Raw genomic sequence first — 21,233 nt, 5'->3', positions numbered from 1 at the left:
TTCAGGGATGGCTGAGAAAGTGGCACCAAACTCAGCTGAGTGGCAAAGCTTTAAGTGCCACACGCACCTCGATGGCAGGGTCCATAATGTTCACCTGCTCCACGCGGTCCGTGTTTCCTTCCTGCGGCAGAAAATAAACTTCAGCCTCTTCTGCCGCTCGCACTGCGCCCTGTGTGTTGGCCTGGGTGGGGCGGTGGGGTAGGGCCCAGCGGGCATCAGGTTGTAGCAGCCCGACAGCCCTGGCCTGGTGCTGCAGTGAAACATGCTGAATCAGGCAGCTTTTTCATTTCCCGCTGTGGAAGGGCGGCCAGGCCCATAGCCTTTGCGATGGTGAGCTGTAGCAATCCTGCCCGGTCCGCACCCAGGTCACCAGCCCCCCTGCTCCCCAGTTTCTGACCGCTAGATGTTGCCCCTCCTCTGCTCATCCTGGGGGCATCGGCCCAAAAGCTACGAGTCCCGTGAGGCAGAAAGGAGCTAGGTGAGACGGCCCCGCTGGCTCCTCGGTTCCCCAGGAAATGTCCACTGCCAAGGCCAAGATAGCTGCTAGAAGCTGAGCACTGCAGCGAGAGCAAGGCAGATTTAGACACGATCATATGTTTATGCTTAAAGAGGCTGCTTTTCCTCTGACATCTCGGCATGCTGATGTGAAAGCAATCGGTGCAGTTCCCTTTACACAATAATCAGCAGTGCTGGAGCAGGGTTCTTGCTGTCACTGACGAAAACCTATAATTAAGACTTCTCGAGATCTATTGATTGTTTATGGGCCCAACGGCCTCCTGGGAGTTTCACAGATCGACATAATGTTCTCTGATTTGCATTTGGAGTTCTAATTTGGACACCAGATGTGAACGCTCTCTCTTACATGCACATCTGCAGCTGCGGGGAAGTATTGACGGTTCCAGCAGAAGTTGGCATCAGGCCTCGAGTACTCTGCTCTTGCTTCAGACCGTGCCACGGAGCGTGCTGTGTGTTTTGCCGGGAGTGCCCGGTGTGGGCCTGCCCGACGGCCCGGGGGGCGCTGGAACCTGGCCGCCTGGCCCGTGGGCTGCCAGGCCTGCTGCTGGCAGAAGGCATGGCCCAGAGCACACGTTTGCAGCTGAACCTGCAGACTGCCCCTCCTATGGCTGCACTGGCTCACACAGACAGACGTGCCCTTCTTTCACCTCCCACCCGACTCCCCTTCTTCTCCCCTATCCCCGTCTTTGCCCTACTGTGGGTCAGTGTGAATAAGCCAGAGGGGAGAAAGCTGTCCCAGAGCCTCTGCCTTCCCCAGGTTGTGTCAGGAAGCTGCTGAGCTCCCCTGTTGGATTGCAGCCCAGGGTCTGCGTGCGCGCCTGGGTTCCTGCAAGACAGAAGTCTGCTGGGCAGCTTGTGTGTCGAATGCCGCACATGCTGCTGACAGCAGAAACCCACTAACGTGCACCCGAGACAAGTTGCCACCCACGTTTCAGTGACTCCCCGGATGTGGCTGTGTCTTCTGGAGCTGGATTGGCGCCGGCTCTTCTGAAGCGCTGGCAGCAGGAGGGCGTGGGAGTGACTGGTGCCAACGGGCCCAGGATCAATTTGGATTGGGGTTATTTTTAAACCACATTCTTTAAGTATGACGTTGTACACGTGCTGCCTTCTGCACAGCGGAACAGATCACCAAACGCTGCCCTGGGAAACGTCAGAAACCCCGCTTCAGTGACATCAGCACCGCGCGGGGCCCTCGCTAGCGATCCCAGCCAAGTGCATTTAGGTGCAAGCACCAACGCAAACGTGGAGCAGTCCTTCTGCTGGCAAATCCATGCGCTTCCCTTTGCACATCTCTTTTAGTGGCACAAGGCCGAATTCACACGTTTGCGCCGACATTTACGTTTCGGTTCCCATGAAGAGAGGCTCTGCTGCTGCCCCTTCTCCCTGGGCAGGAGCCCCTCCTGTCCGCCCAGCTGCTCCTGTACCAGGCAGGGAGCGTCTGGCAGAGGCACGAGAGGTGATGCACTCCTGCGTGTCACCGGCTGCGGCTGCCTCCCAGTGTGGAATTCCAAATACCAGAGCTAGCAACTGTGTCAGGATCCAGGTGCACGAAGCCCTCCCCTCCCCTCCCCGCCCCGCCGCCCTGCCCTGCCCTGCCCTGCCCTGCCCTCCCCTCTGGCTGGGAAGGCAGAGCCTGCAGCCATCGCGCAGATCACTGCTGATGGGGCTGCACCAAGTGAGGAAACCGTATGCAAACCTCGGTTGGGAACGAGGAGCAGGCTGGAGGCTGAGTGCAATACCTCAGTACCACGCTACAGAACAGCACAGCAATGAAGAGATACATATTTTATTAGCAGAAATTTTGATCGAAGTCCAGATTCATAATAATGACCCCATAAAGATTTTATCATCAACTATAAGGCCGCTCAGGCTGAGCATTTGTTTGGCAGCAATCTCGCCCTTGGCAAGGATTTGGTTTAAGGTGTAGCTGAGAGCTGTAAGGGGGCTGGATGGGAGAGGAATGCCAGCTCCTACAATTGCTTTGCAATCAAAAGGCCCATGTCAGGGTTCCAGCACTCTTTGAAGAGACGCCAGGTTCTGCACATGTTTCAAATTATCAAATACAATCCTGAGACAATGTTTGAGCTGAAACTTCGTTATGTCCAATGGTAAAATAATGCCAGAGTCTCGATGCACCAGAAAGAGCCAGACCTTGCAGACACTTCATCCTCCTCTCCCTGAAGCCCCCAAGTTATGGTGAAGCGTGTGGCTAAAACGCAGCAGGGAACGCCCACGCCGTGTCGAAGCGCCACTGCAGAGGTCTAAACCCAAATGCACGGGCAGGGAGGAGCTCCAGCCCTGAATACGTCTTTGCCTTGGGACACTGATTTTCCTTGCTGCTTCTGCAGCTGTTATCTTCCCCCGTCACCACCCGCCCCACCCCAGCAGGTCTTCAGGGTCTACTTCTGCGCCTGTCCGCTCATTCCAGAGCTGTAGGATGGATCGGGAACACCCTGGAGCCTGCACCCCCGTCCGGAGCAGAGATGAAATCAGAGTGGGAAGATCGGGACCGAGCAGATGAGAACTACTCGATGCTCCCTGCCTCGAACCCTGCCCAGAGCAGCTCTCCATGCACCCGCTGCCTCCAACTTTGCTCTTGAGTGGGCAAATGTCTCGCTGCTGGTGCTGAGCTGCCCCACACCCTCTCGCTAGAGGCGGGCGGAAAGCAGCCCGTGGACCACGGACACGCTCCTGCCGGAGCATTAGGAGCCAGGGAGTGCGGGCACAGGCAGGGCGGGGTTCCTGGTATGTGCCTCCCACTGCCCGCCCAACAGGCATTATTTGAACACAAGGCATATTTTGTCTAGGGTTGCTTGTTTCCCGCTTTGAAACAGGCTGGAATGCAAAGATCCCAGTGGTTATAAGTGAGAACTGGCACATAATTAAATGCAAGGATTATTTCGTTTCCAGGAGAATAGAAGCTGCTGCTCCTCTGCTGCCCGTACAGGGAAGGGAGGCTCCGAGCAGCAGCATTTGCAGGGGAGGAGATGCAGGGCAGGAAGGGGGAACCTTTCTGGGCTTGGGAGACCCCAGGCTACAACCCTACAGATCTCTGTGCTGAAGTCATTTCTGGGATGGAGACCGGCTGCTTTTCCAAAGGAAACAATGGGGAGGCTTAAAGACTCTGCTCCCTGCACCGTGGCTTGGAACGCCCAAGAGAGGCCTCAGGCCGGAGGCTACACCACGTAGGTCTGTAAACCAGAGCGCTCACAAGGGGGGTGGGAGCACGGAAACCACGAGCTGCTTTTGGACTGCTCTTACCGAAGTGCAGCCACAAGCGCCTTTTTCATCCTGCACAAAAACATTCGCTCCCACACCCAAGCCGCTATCGCCAAGGTCCCGCCCCGAGTGAAATCTTACAGCTACGTTACAAGCCACTAGAAGCAGAGATTTCTGATGGGAAAAGTCACGAGCTCATCACTCCACGGCACCTCAGCAAAAACCAGGGGGAAATCAAAACACAACCGCCTTGATCTCTTGGCCAGCAAAGGTGCCAGCACGGCTCCGGGCTGGTTGGTGTCAGAGTGAAAACGAATTTGGCAACTTCCTCAGCTCCCCTGAGAGTTTTACTCTGAGATTTCCACAGCGGCACAAAGCGCTACTGTGCTGTGCACGACAGATCCCTGGGGCAGGATTGGGTCCCCTGGGCCGACTTGTCGAATCTCGTTCAGCTGGAAATTCCTCGGTAGGTTTTTCCAAGCTTTTATGAATTGGACAAAAGCATTTTATCTCTAGACCCAACATCACAATTTTTCACCATGGAACAGCAGGTTTTGCCTGGGAAAACTAGCTTTTTACACAGGAGAGAGGGGAAAAACGGTGAACGCTGCAAAACATTTCCTTTTCACAGACCTGGCTGATCTCAATGGCTGTACACGTATGCGCAGAGACTGCCGCGCCTGCTGGGACTCAGCTGAGCGTCTCCCAGGGGCTTGTCATGGCACTCAACAAAGCGTACAGCACACGGAGGGCTTCCCAAAATGTTTAATAAATAACGAGGATCTCTTTTTAATGTATAAACTATAAATATACCATGCAATTCTTATAACTTAAAATAATTTACAGGCTGAGGTAGGGGGGTGGGAGGATGTGGTCACCAGGCTTGTTCCGTGTCAGGGTCGTCCTGACTTCCGGCTGAGCACGCACACGCAGGCGGTGTCGATCCGGATGAACCGCCAGGCAGCCTGCTTGCCTTCCATGGTCAGCGCTTTGACAAAGGTGTGTGTCGTGGTGCAGTAGGAGTTCCAGTGCTTTGCGTCGATCCCCCGGCACCCACTGGACACTGGCTTGGGGTCCCTGCACTTGGTCTCAAAAAAGTACTGCTTGAAAACATTGTTGTTAATGTTCACCTCTCCCAGCACTGTCACCTCCTTGCCTTTGATGTCCGTGGCTGTGGTTTTGTCCCCAACCCACATGCTGACGCTGTCACACACCGAGAACTCCCCGCGGTGCAGCACGGGGTGGGCCATCCGCTTGGCTCGCATCGTCCTGTTGTGGGGGTGCGTGCTGTGCGCGGGCTCTGTGCTGTGCCTGCCCCCCGACAGGGGCGGGGGCTGCGTGCTGAACAGGACCCGAGGGGACCGGAACCGCCGCTTCCTGAACAGCTTGGGATCCACGGTGACATTGGCCGCGGGCCCGGCGTCCCTGCGGTCGGCCTTCGGGGGGCTGTGCGGAGCAGGCTGGGGACCCTGCTGTGCTGTAGTCCGGGGGGTGCCTGGCGTGGTGGCTCCTGCAGGACACCCCCATGGGGCACTGTCCTCCAGCTGCGGTGCTGCCTGTGCGCCAACCCAGAGAGCTACGATCAGAGCGTGGTACAGCATGGACATCACGCTGCGCACCTACAATGGAACAGAAACCCAGCGTTACTGCGGACGGCATCAATGCAGGCCGAAGCTGCCGACAGCAGCGGCCTTGTAGGGCATCTGCTGTGGGAGCGTGGATCATACGGATCTCATCAGGTGCTCATGTGTAAGCCAGATGTGCCTCCAGAACAGCTCATTCGAGCAGCATTAATGTTCCTAATAAAGTGGGAACACTGGGAAATAATAGCGGGATTATAATTAATTCCTTTGGTATTTGTTATTAGTAGAACATTATTTATGAAGCACTTGTTTGGGGTTAGAAATGCGGAGACCATCTGGGGGCTGTGTGCTCCCTGGGGGAAAAAAATCCCCTGTGATTTCTGCAGCAGCCCCGAGGCCCGGGGCTGCCGCCTCCCAGGGCTGCCGCGGCCACGGCGCTGGGACGGCCTGTCCTCAGACAACCGTGAGCAACAAGTTCCACAAATGTCTCTGCCTAGCAGCTCCCGCGCCAGCGCTGGCCGCTCAGCAAACAGGAGAAAAAGCCATCTGTCTGGGTGTGCAAACACGTGAAATACATTTCTTCACGTCTCTAAGAACAATGTTAATGCCCCAGCATGGCCTCATTAGGCACCTGCCCCCACGTCTGCTTGCTCAGCCGCACGCCAGGTAAGAAGCCAGCACCAGGCATCCCACGAATGGCAAAGGCATTCGGCGGGATTGAAATCTCAGCAAAGGGCAGATGCCGAGTTTCCTCCACGGAGCATTAATGAGCAGAGACAGGGAATAAACAGAACTGAAAAGGCTCCTCCCTGTCTCACTGCCCTGTTTGCCTGACATGTTTCAGCTGGCCCCAGGCTCTGCTGCATGCCTGGCAGGCACGCTCCGGCCGGACAAACGGGCCAAATCCACTTCCCGTCGTGATCCTCTCCTTGCCCGGGAGAGGAGCAGTTATTACTGACGCTCCCTTCCCTTGGGCCTCAGACTCCCTCCGCCTCAAGCGCAGAGGGTGAAAGAGCGCGGGCCAACGCTTCGGGCCTTGCTGAGAGCTGGATCTCCCAGAGGCAGCAGGATCCTGAGGTCCCGCAGGATCTTGTCAGGAAACTTATCTCAGATAAGAGCTAAACAGTGAGTGATTTGATGGATTCAAGAAACTAGTGGGAGAAGCCAAGCGGGGGGAGTTTCTGCAGAGAGCAGTGATACTCAAGCCCCTGACGCGAGGGGAGGGAGAGAGGGAGGCCAAGAGCCACATTAGCAATCCTCTGTGCAGCAATCAGAATTGAAGGATGGAGGGCGAGGCTGGTCTCGCTGCTGAAGAAAATGCTCACCACCCCAGTCAGTCTTGTTCAGCCTTACAGCAAGGTTGGGGCTGCTTCCTTTCCCGCACGCTGCCTGGCCCTCGTGCTCTACGCAAGGCACGGAGCCGGGAGCAGGCTATCTGCGAGTCTGCCAGCAACCCCCTGTGCTCCGACAACTCAAATTGGAGTCAGATGGTTCACAACATCTCTACGGTTTGCTTTTTCCAGCAGAAATGTTATTGAGGAAGGGCCGCACAACACAATCCAGACGCAATCGAAACATGCCCGTAACAGCCCCAACCTATTGTGTTTACACACAGACTGCTGTTTACATTTCCTTCTAAAGGAAGCAGAGCTCGGCCATGCCAGTGCAAGGCGATTCTCTAGTTTTGTTTCACGTGGGATTCACTGGTCTGAAATGCAACCAGGGAAAATGTACTAAGGTCACCGCACTGACCTACTCAGGCACAGCTGACCCCTCCTCGCCTGCCCCTTCCCCGCCTCACTTTGCAGCTGATCCATACTTCCCCCCACTGTGGCGAAGCTTTCTGCTGGGCACGTGGCAGGAGGTAGGTTGGCCAGGAAGAAGGTGTCTGTTTGGGATTCGGGGAGGTGCAAAACCACACAGGTGGCCTGCACTCAAGAGGCCATGCTGGCTGGCACAGCCATGTCTGGAGCACGTACATGCTTGCTGGCACAGAGTTACTCTGTTTGTTTCTATTCTTCCATTCCCAAGCTCAGCAGTCACTGGACTCCTGCTCTCTGAAAGTGTTTCAAGCGCATGCCAAGGGAGGCTGAGCTGCCAGCCTTAGGCACGCGATGCAGAGGCATCCCTTGGCAAGCTTTAGCCACGCGGGTCATCGCTAGCGTGGCCGTTCTAAGAGCTCATCCGCGAGCGTGTGAGCGTTTTCTAGCAGCCATGACTCCCGCAGGAGTCCCTCCCATTAGAAGAATGGATGCAAGTTAGTGGCCCAGAAGCCGGGGGCATGCCATGAAACTAAGAGGCACTTAGTGGAAAAGGTGACTGCTCGCTCCATAAGCCGTGACTGCACTGCCGGTCACCTCGGGGCTGGTAAACGAGTCGTCACCTGGAGACAAAGAAAGTCAGTTGCAAAGTGAGAGTGATGAAGTCTTCTGCGCTTCCTGCTCTGGAGCACCGACCGGCCGCTCTCGGGGCTCCTTTCCCAAGGCCGGCCGTGCAGCGGGCCAGGGCGCTGCCCCGGAGCCTGTTCTGATGCCCTCCCTCTGGCACAGCAGGGCTGACGGCCATCTGAGGTGGGCGGGTGTGGGTGGGCTGCTGGTCTCTCCGGATGCGGTAGCTCCGCCTGTGCTTACCTCTGGGTAAACTGAATAGAAAACCGCTGGCCAGAGAGGTCTTTATTGCGTCCAGACGCCGAGCGGAGGGGGGGTGCTGGGTGCCATCAGACCTGTCTGCCTGCGTGGCGGAGTCTGCCTGCTGCTCTGGCCGGGCCTGGCTGCAGGAATAAAAGGAGCTGTTTCAGTAACAACCCGGAAAAATGAGCTTTTCAAGCAAACCTCCCCAGTTGCGAGCAGTTGAGACGGGGCCTGGCAGCTGCCCTGGTGAGACGCCTGCTTGCTGGGCTCTCTCCACCGGGCCTTTCACACTGGTTTTACAGCCCAGGAGCTGCCTGCAGTGCATCTTGCACTGGTTTTCATGGATGCTGTCCTTGCAGCACAGCCACAGCTCAGCCTCATCCAGTGGCTGAGGCTCTTTCTGGCTCCTCTCTGTCACAACTCCTGATTCCTGATCCCTATCCAGCATCTTCCTGTCTCGCCAGATGCAGAAGCAAGGCAATGTGGGAAGGTGATGCCTTGTGGTGCTACCACTAGAAACCAGCCTGTGATCTGGATCCAGACCTGTCCTACAGCGAGGGGCAAGTCCAACTGAAAAGCTAGGATGGTGCAGAGACGAGCAAAGCAACAAGCAAGTGCAACCGCGGTCAATCCCTGAGCTCCCTGAACTAGCACCATGGGTCGGGACAGCACCGCACCCAGGGCAAACCCCTTGCTTGGGCCACCGCTGTGGGAGGAGGCCTGGCCTGCGCTAGGCAGTGGTGTGACCACACATCTGTGACCCGTGCTCTTCCTCCCTCTTCCTGGGACTGGTAAGAGCCTCTCCTACCTGTGAGGTCCAATACAGAAGGTCCCAGGCAGCAAAGCACAAGTGATCAGGGCTCGCCTCCCAGGACATGGATGCCACAGGGCTCTGGGAGTGGCTGCCCTGTGCGGGCCGTGTGAGCCAGGTGGCAGCCGGGAATCTGCGTACGCCTGGCAGGGGCTTGTGCTCCTGGCACGCGGGCATGAAAGACACTTGGGCTGTTTTTTAGACTCAAGGGGCTGATCTACAGGGGTAAGCGATGCCTGTGAGCGCGCCTGCGTCTGGGGGGTGCGGCGAGAACAGCGCCGCCACGGCTGCTGGGTCTTTGACTTGGGAAGTCAACAGCCGCCACATCCCACTTCACTGTGCTGATCCCAGCACCCTCGAGACGCGTCGGCTGCCCACGTTGCGCAGCAGAGTCCGTTCCAAGAGGACATTTCAGACTCAGGCTGGTGACAATGACGTGAATGTGTCCAAGGTTAAACAACCCTAGAGACAGAAGTTCTGTGCTGTAGATCTGAGTACACTGCGTTTTTGCAAGAATGTACTAGTAAAATAATAACCCTTTCAATGTAACCCGTCAGTTTAGTAACACTAATGATAGAGCTATAATATACACGCCACTGCCAAAAATAATCCAACAACTTTTCCAACTGTTTTGCCACCCTAAGAAAACACAGCCTCCCTCCAGCTGGCCACTTATTTCACCACAAGAGAGAGTTTTGTCTCTGCAGTTTTTTTTCACTGGTCTTTTACTCCCGGCTTCCCGGATTCACCGTGGTGGCAGGATCCGGTAAATGAGCAGTGTCCTGTGAATGATGCTGAAGACGGCGTCTGTCGGTTTCCATCAGGCGTCCAAGTCTCAGGGACTGAGATCATCTCATCGAGAAGTGAAATGTACTTCACTTACCTTTTCTGGGAGTTAGGCTAGTTTACACCCCTTCCACAAATATGTCACTTTGAATGGCAAGCCATGTATTTTTCTTCTCTCTTTCTACCTCTTTGCAAGTGCTAAAGAAGTGGCATCTTCTAAACGTGTATAACACTCGTCACACTTGACTGTCTCATGGTGATTAACATTAAAACAGAACACAACCCAACACTTCAAACTACTAAAAAAACCCAGCCAAGTGCAGCCTGGAAAAGGCAAGAACCACAGTTTAAATAACCCTTCCCCCTTCTCTCCGCTTTGATCATCTGTTAGGACCTGTCCAGCATACAACAAAGGAACACCAGAAAAAGGCAGAGCTGCCTGAGATCCGCTGCTAGCTAACAAAGAGCTGAACACCACGCTGGTTATGGAAAAGATGACCTATGTTAAAGAACAAAGAGAAAAGAGACTCTCTAGTTGCCTGGGAGGTCTTAAGCAGTGTGTGCAGGCAGATGTGCGCAAAACAAGTGGTGGCCCAATACCACGCAAAGCAAAGAAACGTCTTTTCCTTTTACTACCATGCCACACGCTCTAGGAGCTGCTCGTGACAACAAAAAGAACAAAAGGGATACCTTGCCTGGCTATAGAGTTAGTTCATACTTAAAAAGCATTACATGGTTTACTCCAGAATGGATACCACTGGCTAAGATAATCGCCATTAAAAAAAAAAAAATCTTTTCCTTAAGCTAAAAATGCAAAACTCCTGCCTCATTGATCTTAGTGCTTTTACGTTTGGGAGCCTGTTGGGCTAGGGCTATACTGCCCCATTGGAAGAATCGGGGAACAGCTTGTTAGGACACTTGGCATTTTGGCAGCAGCAACTTGCACTAGAAACATTTTTGAAATCTATTAAGGAGCGAGACCTCATTCATTAAAAACGTGGTAAAATCTGTCTTGAAAACTGCAAAGCTTGATCCGGGGTCCTTATGATGGGGAGGGAGAAAGACCTGTATAATGATGAAGCAAAGCCAAGCTCATGGCAATAGCCCCCTGTCGTTCTGTTAACACGCGGTAGGTCCCGGCAACGTCGCCTCCAGCACTATCATCTCTGCTCCCTACAACACCAGGGCTGCAGAGAAGCGGAGCGTGGTGCTGTGCCGTCCCCACTCCCCACCCGCACCCCCCGGGCAAACTGAATGGTTTCACAGGAGGGGATACCTTAGCCTCCAGCGTCCTGACAGGCAGCACATGGTTGGGTCTCTGTGGTTAAGCGAGGCCTGGGGAGCTTTTGTTGGCACCAAACCAGAATGCCCCTTCTTGTTCGTGTCTGTCAGCCTCCTAATGTTTTCAATAGGGCTGGGGGGGGTGGGGGGGTGTTCTTTTAACTGACAGGATGGGACTCAAAGATGCAGGAGGTCTCTTCCTGTCTTAAGTTCTTACGGAATTGGCTTTTATCATGAAATATTATTATATGCACTTGGTGGTAACTGCTGAGACGTCAACAAAGTGGTTGGTTCTAATGAAGGCTGGATTTCAAGGGTATTTTTAAGTTTATGTTTAAAGCGGATTCATCGAGCTCTTTCATTAAGTCGGTAGCAAAGGTCATGGGGGGATGAAAACCTGCTATCCTAAATTTACTTGATACACATGTAATTACATTCCAGAAAGTTCACAATCTTCTAGTGTTTCTTATTTCTGGTTCCATTTGACCATGACATCATGAACAAAGGACAAGTTTCCACCAGGGAAATTCACTCAAGGCCTAACAAGAGCTCCACAGTGCCTGTCTCTCCCCAGGGACTCGAATCATTTTGAGAAAGAGAATCCCCCAGATTAAGAGCAGATTTCATTTTTTCCCACACCTATAGAATGAAGGAAACCAGCCGCTTTCTCCTTCACCACTAACCTAGTGCAATTTAGATAGTTGAGATTCAAAGGAACACGAATTCCAGCAATTCAATTCCCAGCAGAAATTGCAGTGCTCGCCCCCCACCCCCGATTGCCTTGTTTCAATTACAGCCAGCGCTCCCGGCACGGCCACTTCTCTTTTTCATAAAGCAAGAACAATATGGCTGTTTTGTGCGTGCGGCATGTCCTGCCCTCCCCCCGCCACACAGCCACGCTGGGAGTAGGGCAGGCAAAACGCTTTGCTGCCAGGACTAAGGCTGCTAGAAGTTTTCGCGGCTGCTGCGTGCAGCGTTTCTTGCCCCTCGGTACAGTCGCCCAGCACCTCCACGACGCTCATCTGTCATCAGAAGATCAGACGTGTTGCAGCCAGGCAATCCAGCACAGTGATGCTCTCCCTTCACACTGACTCATAGTTTTTGCCTTCGTGTGAATCACTTGGCCAGTTGCTCTCCCAGTTCTCCAAATCCAGTGTATCCAACAGTCAACCTTAAATGAATCAGCCAAATAATGTTCTGGATACTGAAAAATGTCAGCGGTCCATACATGTTATTAACATCAAAAGATCTCAAGTTTGCTGATGACCACATACCCCTTCAGACGAGGGCTGCTGCTCCTTTACACTGGCAAAACCTCTCTGATTGCTCTGGAGTTCCACCTGGCTTGCGCTGAGATAAATTTTGGATCCAATTCGGATATCACTTTTAAGGCCAAAGGTATCACGAATGGGTCTATTCTCTGCTGTAAAAAGCTTCTTGTACTCCTGAGCAAGGAGCTATACGGGCCTTTGATCCCAGCAACGTATGGGGACAAGTCCCTATCCAGGTAGCTTCTGCAGAGCCGTCTACGTGATCTGAGGATTGGAGCTATGAATTCCGGCTAAAGCAGGCGTGCAGGGGGTAGGGAATAAACATCTCATTATTAGTCTGTCAGAGACCAGCGTGGATTGGTATGTATGTGTTTCCCACCGTGCTTGCTGGAATGTATTCTCACGGCACGGATTTTCCTTGTGGATTGCCACACTCCTTTTCTCCTGTGAGGTTCTGTCACGCAGCTCTGTAAGGAAGGTGATTTCATTGCTTTGTCATAGCCCATAAGGCTAGACATGAAAGATCAGGAAAATACATAAAAACCTGGTTGAGCAATTGGTAATTAAAGCCATACTGCTGTGTTTCGATCGCCCTGGTGCGAACTGAAAACCAAGCCGTGAGTTTGCAGCCGGGCACCTTTGACACCTCACATAATCGGTGGCATGGTCCTACACAGGTCGGGGCAGCCCCAGGGAGAGAGCAGCTGCTGCTGTTGGAGCTGGGGGGGGACGGGCCAGCCTGCCTGCAGGCCCTTGCGCTGCCTGCCCGTGATGCTCTGCTGCTTCCAATTACACCCCCAGCCCCCTCCCGACTCGCGGCACCATTATTGCTATTCCAGGCTCATGTCTAGGCTCCCTTCTCGCTTAAACAAGACCCATTTTCTTTCATCTATCTTATGCAACAATATCAGGCCACTTTTTCCACCCAGACGGTTCACATCTGAGGATGAGGCCTGCTGCTGCAGTTCACGCCTCGAGCTGGCTGTCGCAGCAGAATGTCTGACCGTAACCTAGGTCTGAAATAGCCAGACTACTCCGCTTTCTGCCCATGCTCTCACTCTCTGAGGATATGCACTGTGGGACTGGAGCACATGTCTTCTATTAATTTGCTTTCGTGTGGTCAGAACTTTTTCCAGTGGTGAAACCAACCTAAAGCTCTATTTCCTTGCCATGATATAAATCCTCATTGCTGTTTTCTAACACCTTCCATAGAGGATATCAAAGCACTCACGAAACACCTGGGAGAGAGAGGGCTCACTTGAAGAGGGATGGACAGAGCTACAAGGAGGGAAAGGCTTGGTTTGCAAAGGCATCTGGCACCATAGCACCAGCGTCCTACAGAGCTGTTGATAATGAATCTAGGTTAAGGCAGGAATTTCCCTTCAGCATGAAATCCTGTTGTTACGCCCACCGAAGGGAAGGTGTCCGAGAAGGCAGGTCGGCTCTCTTGGCGTTAGTACAGAAGGGCTGTGTTCGCTATCCAGTCCTTAAACGTGTTGAGGTTCCCCGAAAGCTCTACCCAGTGTGATTAGGAACGTAATGTTGTTCTTCGTGCATAGCATTCATTTACCATGGGCAAAAAAGAGGTTGCAGACTGTGAACCGACTCCATGGGCTGCACTCTTCCAACCACAGAGAAGAATTTGCTGGAGGTGGGTTCACTGATTCTGGGCACTGCAGCTTTTTGCAGCATGTGCAGCCTGACGCTAACCAGAGCTGCCGCGGAGAGCATGTGGCTGTGTTTGGGCTGGAGGGAATCCTGCGCATCTCCACGGGATGCCTCGCCCTTCACAGAGCGGAGGAGCGCTGCGTAAGTTAATGGGGCTACTGGTATAAGGACACTCAGGATGTGTAAACGTTGCAAAATCGAGTCCCAAAGGAGAAAAATAAGAGGAGTGGGTGCATCTTTATTTGTATCCTGGGTTCGTTTTTTGGTGCTTGCGTATGTTGATAAAGAAAACACAACACAGCCTCTTAAGTGCGCGTGTTCACTGACAAGCAGTAAAATGAATCATTGCAATTAAAAAGGGAAAATATAATTTAATATCCTGTTTGACCCAATCAAATACAATGAAGCAAACTTTCATTTGACAGACAAATAAACATAACCACATGGCTGTGTTCAAGTCCAAGGCATGACGCCATTTGGAGTGCCTGTTGTCAATTCTGAAACAATACGTTAAAGAAGATGACAGATTTTGGGGGATGCGTCAAAAAATTAACATCAAGATGTACTTGGATCTCTTGTGACTTTATGATTAGAAAAATGCTGATGTGCCTCAAATCTAAGAACTGATAAGGGTGTTTCTCGGCGTGTAAATCATCTAGTCGGTGTTGAGTCGTGCGCTGTCCACGCTCCCCGCAGCAGGTGTACAAGAACAAGTTGCTAGGCCAAGACAAGCCAGCAGGCTTCACTAACGCGACCTGGAGCAGTGACGTGAACTCTGGTAATGGGAACCAGAACGACGCTGGCATCACCAGAACACCATGCAGTAGATTTGCAGCATGTCAATAAGTTCATCGCTTTCCCAAAGTGTTCAACCAGAGCGCTGTGCTGCAGAGCCGGGACAGTGTTCTCTGCTCCCCGATGACAATGCCCCTGCTGCTAAATGCTTTGTGAAGCACTGACAATGCGCTTGACTTTGTATCTGGCAGGCGGAGCCATGGAGAGCACTGAACGACCCCTTCCTGTCCCACAGCAACTGGCTTCTCCAGAGGTCACCGTGAGCAGGGATTTCACACGCAGGGAGCACACGCATGTGTAAGCATGTAACCTTTTCTGAGTAGCAGTGTCCTCCAAGGTCTCACATGTGTCTTGTGCTGTCACCTGCTCCAGCTAGGGGCATAAAGGGCAGAGCAACTGCAAGCCTCCAGCTTCCTTCTTTGCAGTTTGAAGCCTGTTTGCTGAGGATGCTTCACAGTGGGGGCCCCAGGCCAGGCCGTGGGGCTGCACCCAGCGTATCAGACACAAGGGCAGGATCCAAACTGTGACACGACCTTGAAGAAGAACGCGAGTTTAGTGCAGGGAGCACGTGAAGCGGGTGACAGGGCCTGAGCAAGTGCCCAAGTGATGCGTTTTGGACCCATTTGGGAAGGACGGAGCTGGGCCTTCCTGGAGGGTGGTGGGGAAAAGACTGCAGCCTCAAGAGGGGCAGATGGCGCTGCCAGGCAGGGAGGAGGGGAGAGTTGGATTTGAGAGAGAGTGGAGGGTCTGGACATGTCCTTGGAGAATAAAGATGAGTCCGAGGTTGCAAGCCCAGCAGCCAAAGGGATGGCAGAGCAACAGGGATAGATAAAAGGGGGGAAGAAGGGAGAACTGAAGAGAGAAGTTTGATTTTAGCCAGCTCTAGTGACGCCACTGGCAAGCTGCCCATGCGGAGGAGCCAGCAGAGGCTTTGCTGGCCACAGGGGGCAATAAATAAACGTTCTGCATGAAAATCCCTGTGATGTGAAAGCCCTGAAAAGGAGGGCTTCCCTCTCCCAGGCAGAGCAGGACTGCTCCTTCCTTGCACTCCACGCAGCCGCTCCATCTGCCTGCCGCAGCCAGGAAAAGCCCTGAGGAAATGTGCGTCTCAGAGCCGCTCCGCGCTCGGGGTGCCCGCAAGGGGAAGGCAGCTAGGAGATGGTCTCTAATAAAAATATTTCTGCAATGTGTGTGAATTACAGTGGTGAAACGTCACTTCAGCCAGCGTACGCTGCAAGGGCCTAGAAGACTTGGACGGCGCTTTAAACCACAGTGACTAAGAACGGCATCACAGGGACTGGGTCTCAGACTCTGCTTGGCCTGTCCTCGCTCAAGTAACAAAACAGGCACTTTTAATGAAGTCATGAGCCCACTTCTCAGGCTGACACATCAACTGTGACTCACCAGGTCGAGGAGGGCCATGCCTGGCAGACACGGCTCGTGCTGGAAGCCGTCAGCAGCGCTCCTTTCAGGAGACGACAGGCTTGAGCAGCGAGGGCCACGGCACCCTCCCGCAAGCCTACAATGGGAGGGCGCTGAGCACGCGTCCGTCTGCGGCTACTCTTCGCTGGCCCCTCGTGATGGCTCAGGGACCTCTGCCAGCAATCTCAGGCTGGAGGGCAGGGGACCATGGGGCCACAGGGTCACAGTGGTGGGAGAAGGGGCAAGTGTGGGAGGTCCGTGCGCAGGAGAAAGTGCCCTTCCCCAGCCAGGCTCCACCCCGGGTGACCAGGGACGACTAACCTGTGGGAGACTCCCCTTCCCAGAAAGATGTTCACGGGCGTCTGTGGGACCAGGGTTCCCCAGCGTCTGCCAGGAAAGCGCACGCATCCAGGAGAGCTCTTCTTGTGTAGAAATACCACCTCTCCCCATTCAGCCCAGCTTCACCCCTTCAGTCCGGAGGGCTGACAGGGTGCACGCAGCACGCAGACACCCGTTTAGGTAACAGACGCAAAATGGCCTCCCCTCAGCAAATATTACTAAAATTAGCTCGGTCAGGCTAAATATACCAGAGGGCCTTTAAACACGGTGAAGAGAAAGCGAGCTAACCGCCACTTCCCAAACTGCTGAGCAACTTCTCTGGAAATAAATGACGGGAAAGAACATCAGAGGGGTCATGTGCGAGGCTCACGGCAACAGGGCCCTAATGCTTATTAAGTCAATGACCTGAACGGTGTAAAATTGGCACAACGGGACGAACCAGAAATAGAAATGCTACTTACAAAGAGCCAGCCAGCTGAGCCTGCAGTTACATAATTTTGGTTGATCGTATTAGGAGCCGTAAACCAAACCCTAAAACTAATGGGTGAGACGTGATGAGCCTGGGACCTCCCACACGGGCTCCAGCCTGCGGGTGTGCTTTACAGGGCTCCTGGGTTTCATCAGTACTACCTCACTGGCACAAGGCCGACTGCCACGCAGAGACCCCGCACGGAGGCCTCCGACTTGGACTGACAGGAAAAGCACATCAGAAAACTTGGGGTGCAATCTGCTCCCACGCAGAGCCAGAGTTCGCAGCAGCTGTGCGACTGGAGTTGCGGAGTGGTTGCGAGTGACGTCCGCCACTCCCCGTGCGGGGCCAGCGTGAACTCGCTCGGTCCCCTGTTGCACTCAGCACAGGAAACCCGGCCTCCCCGGGATGATGCCTGGTGCCCAGGGCCCTTCCTCCGACCCACCCGACAATGAGTCCCTGGGCAGGGGCAGCAGGCAAGTGCTGGCCCAGCCTTGGGGTCAGTGTCCCCAACAGCAAGCAAAGCTGCACACGACACTTCATCCCGTGCCTGGCCTGCCATGCTCGGTCCTGTACCATGGCCAGCATGCACCGTTCGGTGACCGGAGATGGAAGTCCAATACAGAAGGTGTTTGATAGTGCATGAAAGCACGGGGACTCCTGGCTCCACAGAGTCGGTATGACTCTTTCTATCACTAGCAGCTCCCAAAATTATGTTGGAATTGATAAAAAATAAGTAAAATAAAGCAAGAGGCTCATCAGACAATGATTTTACTATCCTGTCTTTTGGCCAAAACAATCTTTTACGGCAGAAAAATGCAATGGCTTTAAGGACTGGTGAGCTTTTCCACGGGCTGATCCTGTTCCACTGTCCAGGAGGGAATGCAGATGCTGATCTCTGCCCAGGCCCTGATTATAATAAGACCCAGCTGAACTGTAACTTCCACTGAAACATTGCATCCTCGTTCAACCTTCTAAGTTTCACTTTTTTACATTCTCCTCGTCATTTTTTTCCATCCTGCTAAGTCTGCCTATTGCCCTGTGCAGAAACAGATGGAAACCAGATAATGCAGAGATGATGTATAAACTCAAAACAAGTCAATTAGCCCTGATAAGCATCCCATGGGCAAACGGAGGCCATCAGTGTGAGCCTTCTCTAGACCCTGAATATAGAAAATAACATTCTTCAAACACACACAACATCCAGGAACTGCTGACATGACCCTCACAGTATTTAATAGTTTTCATTTCAATCCTTTGTGCTCCATTCACTCCCTGTCCAAAGAAGAAATTTGAAGACCAAGCTCCTACCAGAGTCTCTGACAAACAAGCCTTCCGGCACTTAAGCATTTGGTAAAAGCTACAAATGTTTTTCAACAGGAGGGAATTTAATGTGGTGTGAAATAGGATATTATCAGACACGTCTGCATTTGATAACTTTTAAGGAGAAAAGGAAAATGTAGCAAGGAAGTACAGATCAGTAAGCTTGAAATGCACCTCTGAGTAATACTGAGATGTTCTTTGATGTTCATAAGAACTTTGCAATGATACCAGGACAAAAACATTGCCCTGGGACGACACTGATGACTGCTGTGAATGACCACAGCTACTGTCCAGAAAAGGTGCACAGCCCTCAAGAGACTGTCCCAGAGTCGTGTGTGTCCCTGTGCTCAAGCAGGGCTTTCTCAGGCCAGCTGCACATGCCGCTGGAAGGTCTTGCATCTTGTCACCAATGTCTCTGTGGAGCCCGTTCAGTCATGAAACCTTTGGTCATGCATGATGTCTCAGGACATGGCATACATCTGAAAAACCAAACTGAGGAGATTTCTAAGCTGAGTACAACCAAAACGTTGGTGTTCTTGCATTTCCAGCAAGAAAAAAAAAGTAACGTTTGTTTGCGGTAAAAGAACATGGCGTTCTGCGCGTGCTGGAGGGACGTGCAGCAGGGTCCTGCCACACCTTAGCATCGCCGGCTCGTAGTGTCAGAGGGCCCTGCCCGAGGGGAGTCCAGTAAGCAGCAGATACTGCACATATAAGCACTGTGCATGTATCTGGCCACTAAAACATGCCAAAAAGTAAAGACTGTTGCACGTGGTGCTCGTATTAGCTGTTATCCTGATTGCAGTGGCGATGGAAGGCAAAGCACACGTCTTCGTGCCCAAAGGTGGGGGGTGGAGTGTATATCTCACTTGCATATCAATCCTGACATAACGTATTGTTTTGTAACAGCCACTTGCATCCAAAGACCTCAAACCACTTCATAAACAGCAGTCAGCCCGTGAGGGAGCAATAGGAATTATTTGCAGGGTCAGTATCAGCATCAGGAATGTAACCTCAGGACTCTTGTCTAGCATTTTCCTTCTCTGGCCACTAGATAAGTTCCCTCTTCTTTCCTTTACTTCAAGGAGATTCTTTCCTCTTTCCAGGAAAGTGGATTCTAATGAGCGAGGCCTGCTACCCACATGAGACCTACAGGTCTTCTTGGTCACAGCACATGAATCTCTCCTTTGTTGACTCATGTTACAGCCCTGAAAAATAACCTGCCAATTTGAAATAGGTAACAGGAAAACTCTAATGAATGCCTCAGAGATTTACTGCCTCATCTTTGGTGCATTTGATGTGTGCAACAGCCGACAGCATTCCTACAGCAGTAACATTTACTCACTGTCACAGGCTCTTTGCTGTTTGTTCTGTGCTGCTCATTTGATTTATATTGCACATGCTCTTTGGGCATATATTTAAAAAAAATAGTAGTAGTCTCATTCAGACCTCTAAAGCCTCTAAAGCCTGCATAAGCCCTTGTTGTGATGAGATAAGAAGAGCATGTACAAGGAAGGACAAAGTAAGGTCTCCTGGTTCAGGATGAGGACTAGGAGTCAGGGCTTTTGGGGTCTCTCCTTGGATTTGTTTCTCTCAAAGGTCTGTGGTCACGCTGAAAGTGGTTGAGATCCTCTGGTGACATGGTCTATAGGACTGAAAAGTGTCCCGATCTAGTCTAAGGCACAAGTTTCCCTCATGCCCAGGCATCCCCCACGCCCATAGCAGAGCCACTGGCACGGCTGGTCGAGCACTCGTGGTGCTCGGGTCAGGTCCCGGAGGACTGGAAAAAGCCAATGTGGTCCCCGTGTTCAAGAAGGGGAGGAGGGAGGAACCAGGAAACTATAGGCCAGTCAGTCTCACCTCCATCCTTGGGAAAACTCTGGAAAAAATCATTAAGGATCACATTCGTGGGAACCCAGCAGGGGAAATAATGCTGAAAGGAAATCAGCACGGGTTCATTGCAGGTAGATCCTTCCTGACTAACCTGGGTTTTTTTATGACCAGGTCACAAAATGCTTAGATGCAGGAGTCGAGATAGATGTCATCTACTTGGGTTTTAAGAAGGCCTTCATACACTATTTCATCCTATTCTCATTAATAAACTGAGCAGCTGTGACGTAGATGATTACACAGTCCAGGGGGTGGCAAATTGGCTTGGGGTCGCACCCAGAGAGGGGTGGTGGACGGGTCGGTACCGACCTGGAAAGATGTGGTCGGTGGAGTCCCGCAAGGCTCGATCCCTGTACCGGTGCTATTCAATATCTTCATTGGTGACTTGGACGAGGGCACGGAGACCACCCTGTCCAAGGTCGCAGATGATACCAAATTATGGGGCCAAGTTAACACACCAGAGGGTAGGGAATGAATCCAGGCAGATCTGGACAGGTTGGAAAAATAGGCAGAATGAAATAGGATGCAGTTCAACAGAGACAAGCGCAAAGTGCTGCGCCTGGGCAAAAAGACCCACCAACACATTTACAGGCTGCGGCTGACCTTTTCAGCAGCACAGCAGCGGAAAGGGATCTTGGATTCATAGTCGACTCCAAGATGAACGTAGGTCATCAGTGTGATGACGCGATCAGTAAAGCCAACCGCACTTTATCATGCATTAGCAGACGCATGACGAACACGTCCAGGGAGGTGATCCTCCCCCTCTGTGCAGCGCTGGTGAGGCTGCAGCTGGAGTCCTGCATCCAGTTCTGGGCGCCGCACTTCCAGAGGGATGCGGAGAATCATGAGAGGGTTCAGAGGAGGCCGCTCGTATGGTCAGAGGCCTGCAGGCAAGGTCCTACGAGGAGAGACTGAGGGACCTGGATCTCTTCAGCCTTCACAAGAGAAGGCTGAGAGGTGATCTTGTGGCCACCTACAAATTCATCAGGGGAGGGCAGCAGGGAACAGGAGATGCTCTAGTTACTAGGGCATCCCCTGGAGTAACTAGGAACAACAGCCACAAACTGATGGCGAGCAGATTTAGGTTGGACATTAGAAACAACTTCTACACCATAAGGGTTGCCAGGATCTGGACTGGGCTCCCAAGGGAGGTGGTGCTCTCCCCTCCCCTGGGGGTCTTCAAGAGGAGGCTGAATATGCACCTGGCTGGGTCGTCTGACCCCAGCCCTCTTT

At 52.7% G+C, this 21,233-nt stretch overlaps 1 protein-coding gene across 1 annotated transcript; it reads right to left on the bottom strand.

The window, feature by feature from the left end:
* Window positions 1-4,046: 4,046 nt before the first annotated feature.
* On the bottom strand, window positions 4,047-6,183 carry NGF (nerve growth factor). The gene has a single exon (XM_025191924.1). The coding sequence runs from the start codon at window positions 5,340-5,342 to the stop codon at window positions 4,629-4,631; it is 714 nt and encodes a 237-aa protein (XP_025047709.1). The 5' UTR covers window positions 5,343-6,183; the 3' UTR covers window positions 4,047-4,628.
* Window positions 6,184-21,233: the final 15,050 nt, after the last annotated feature.

Source organism: Alligator sinensis, unplaced genomic scaffold, assembly GCF_000455745.1.
Source record: "Alligator sinensis unplaced genomic scaffold, ASM45574v1 scaffold1450_1, whole genome shotgun sequence".
Taxonomy (NCBI): Eukaryota; Metazoa; Chordata; order Crocodylia; family Alligatoridae; genus Alligator; species Alligator sinensis.
Note: the sequence above shows the minus strand (reverse complement) of the source record. Positions and strands in the feature narration are given on the sequence as shown.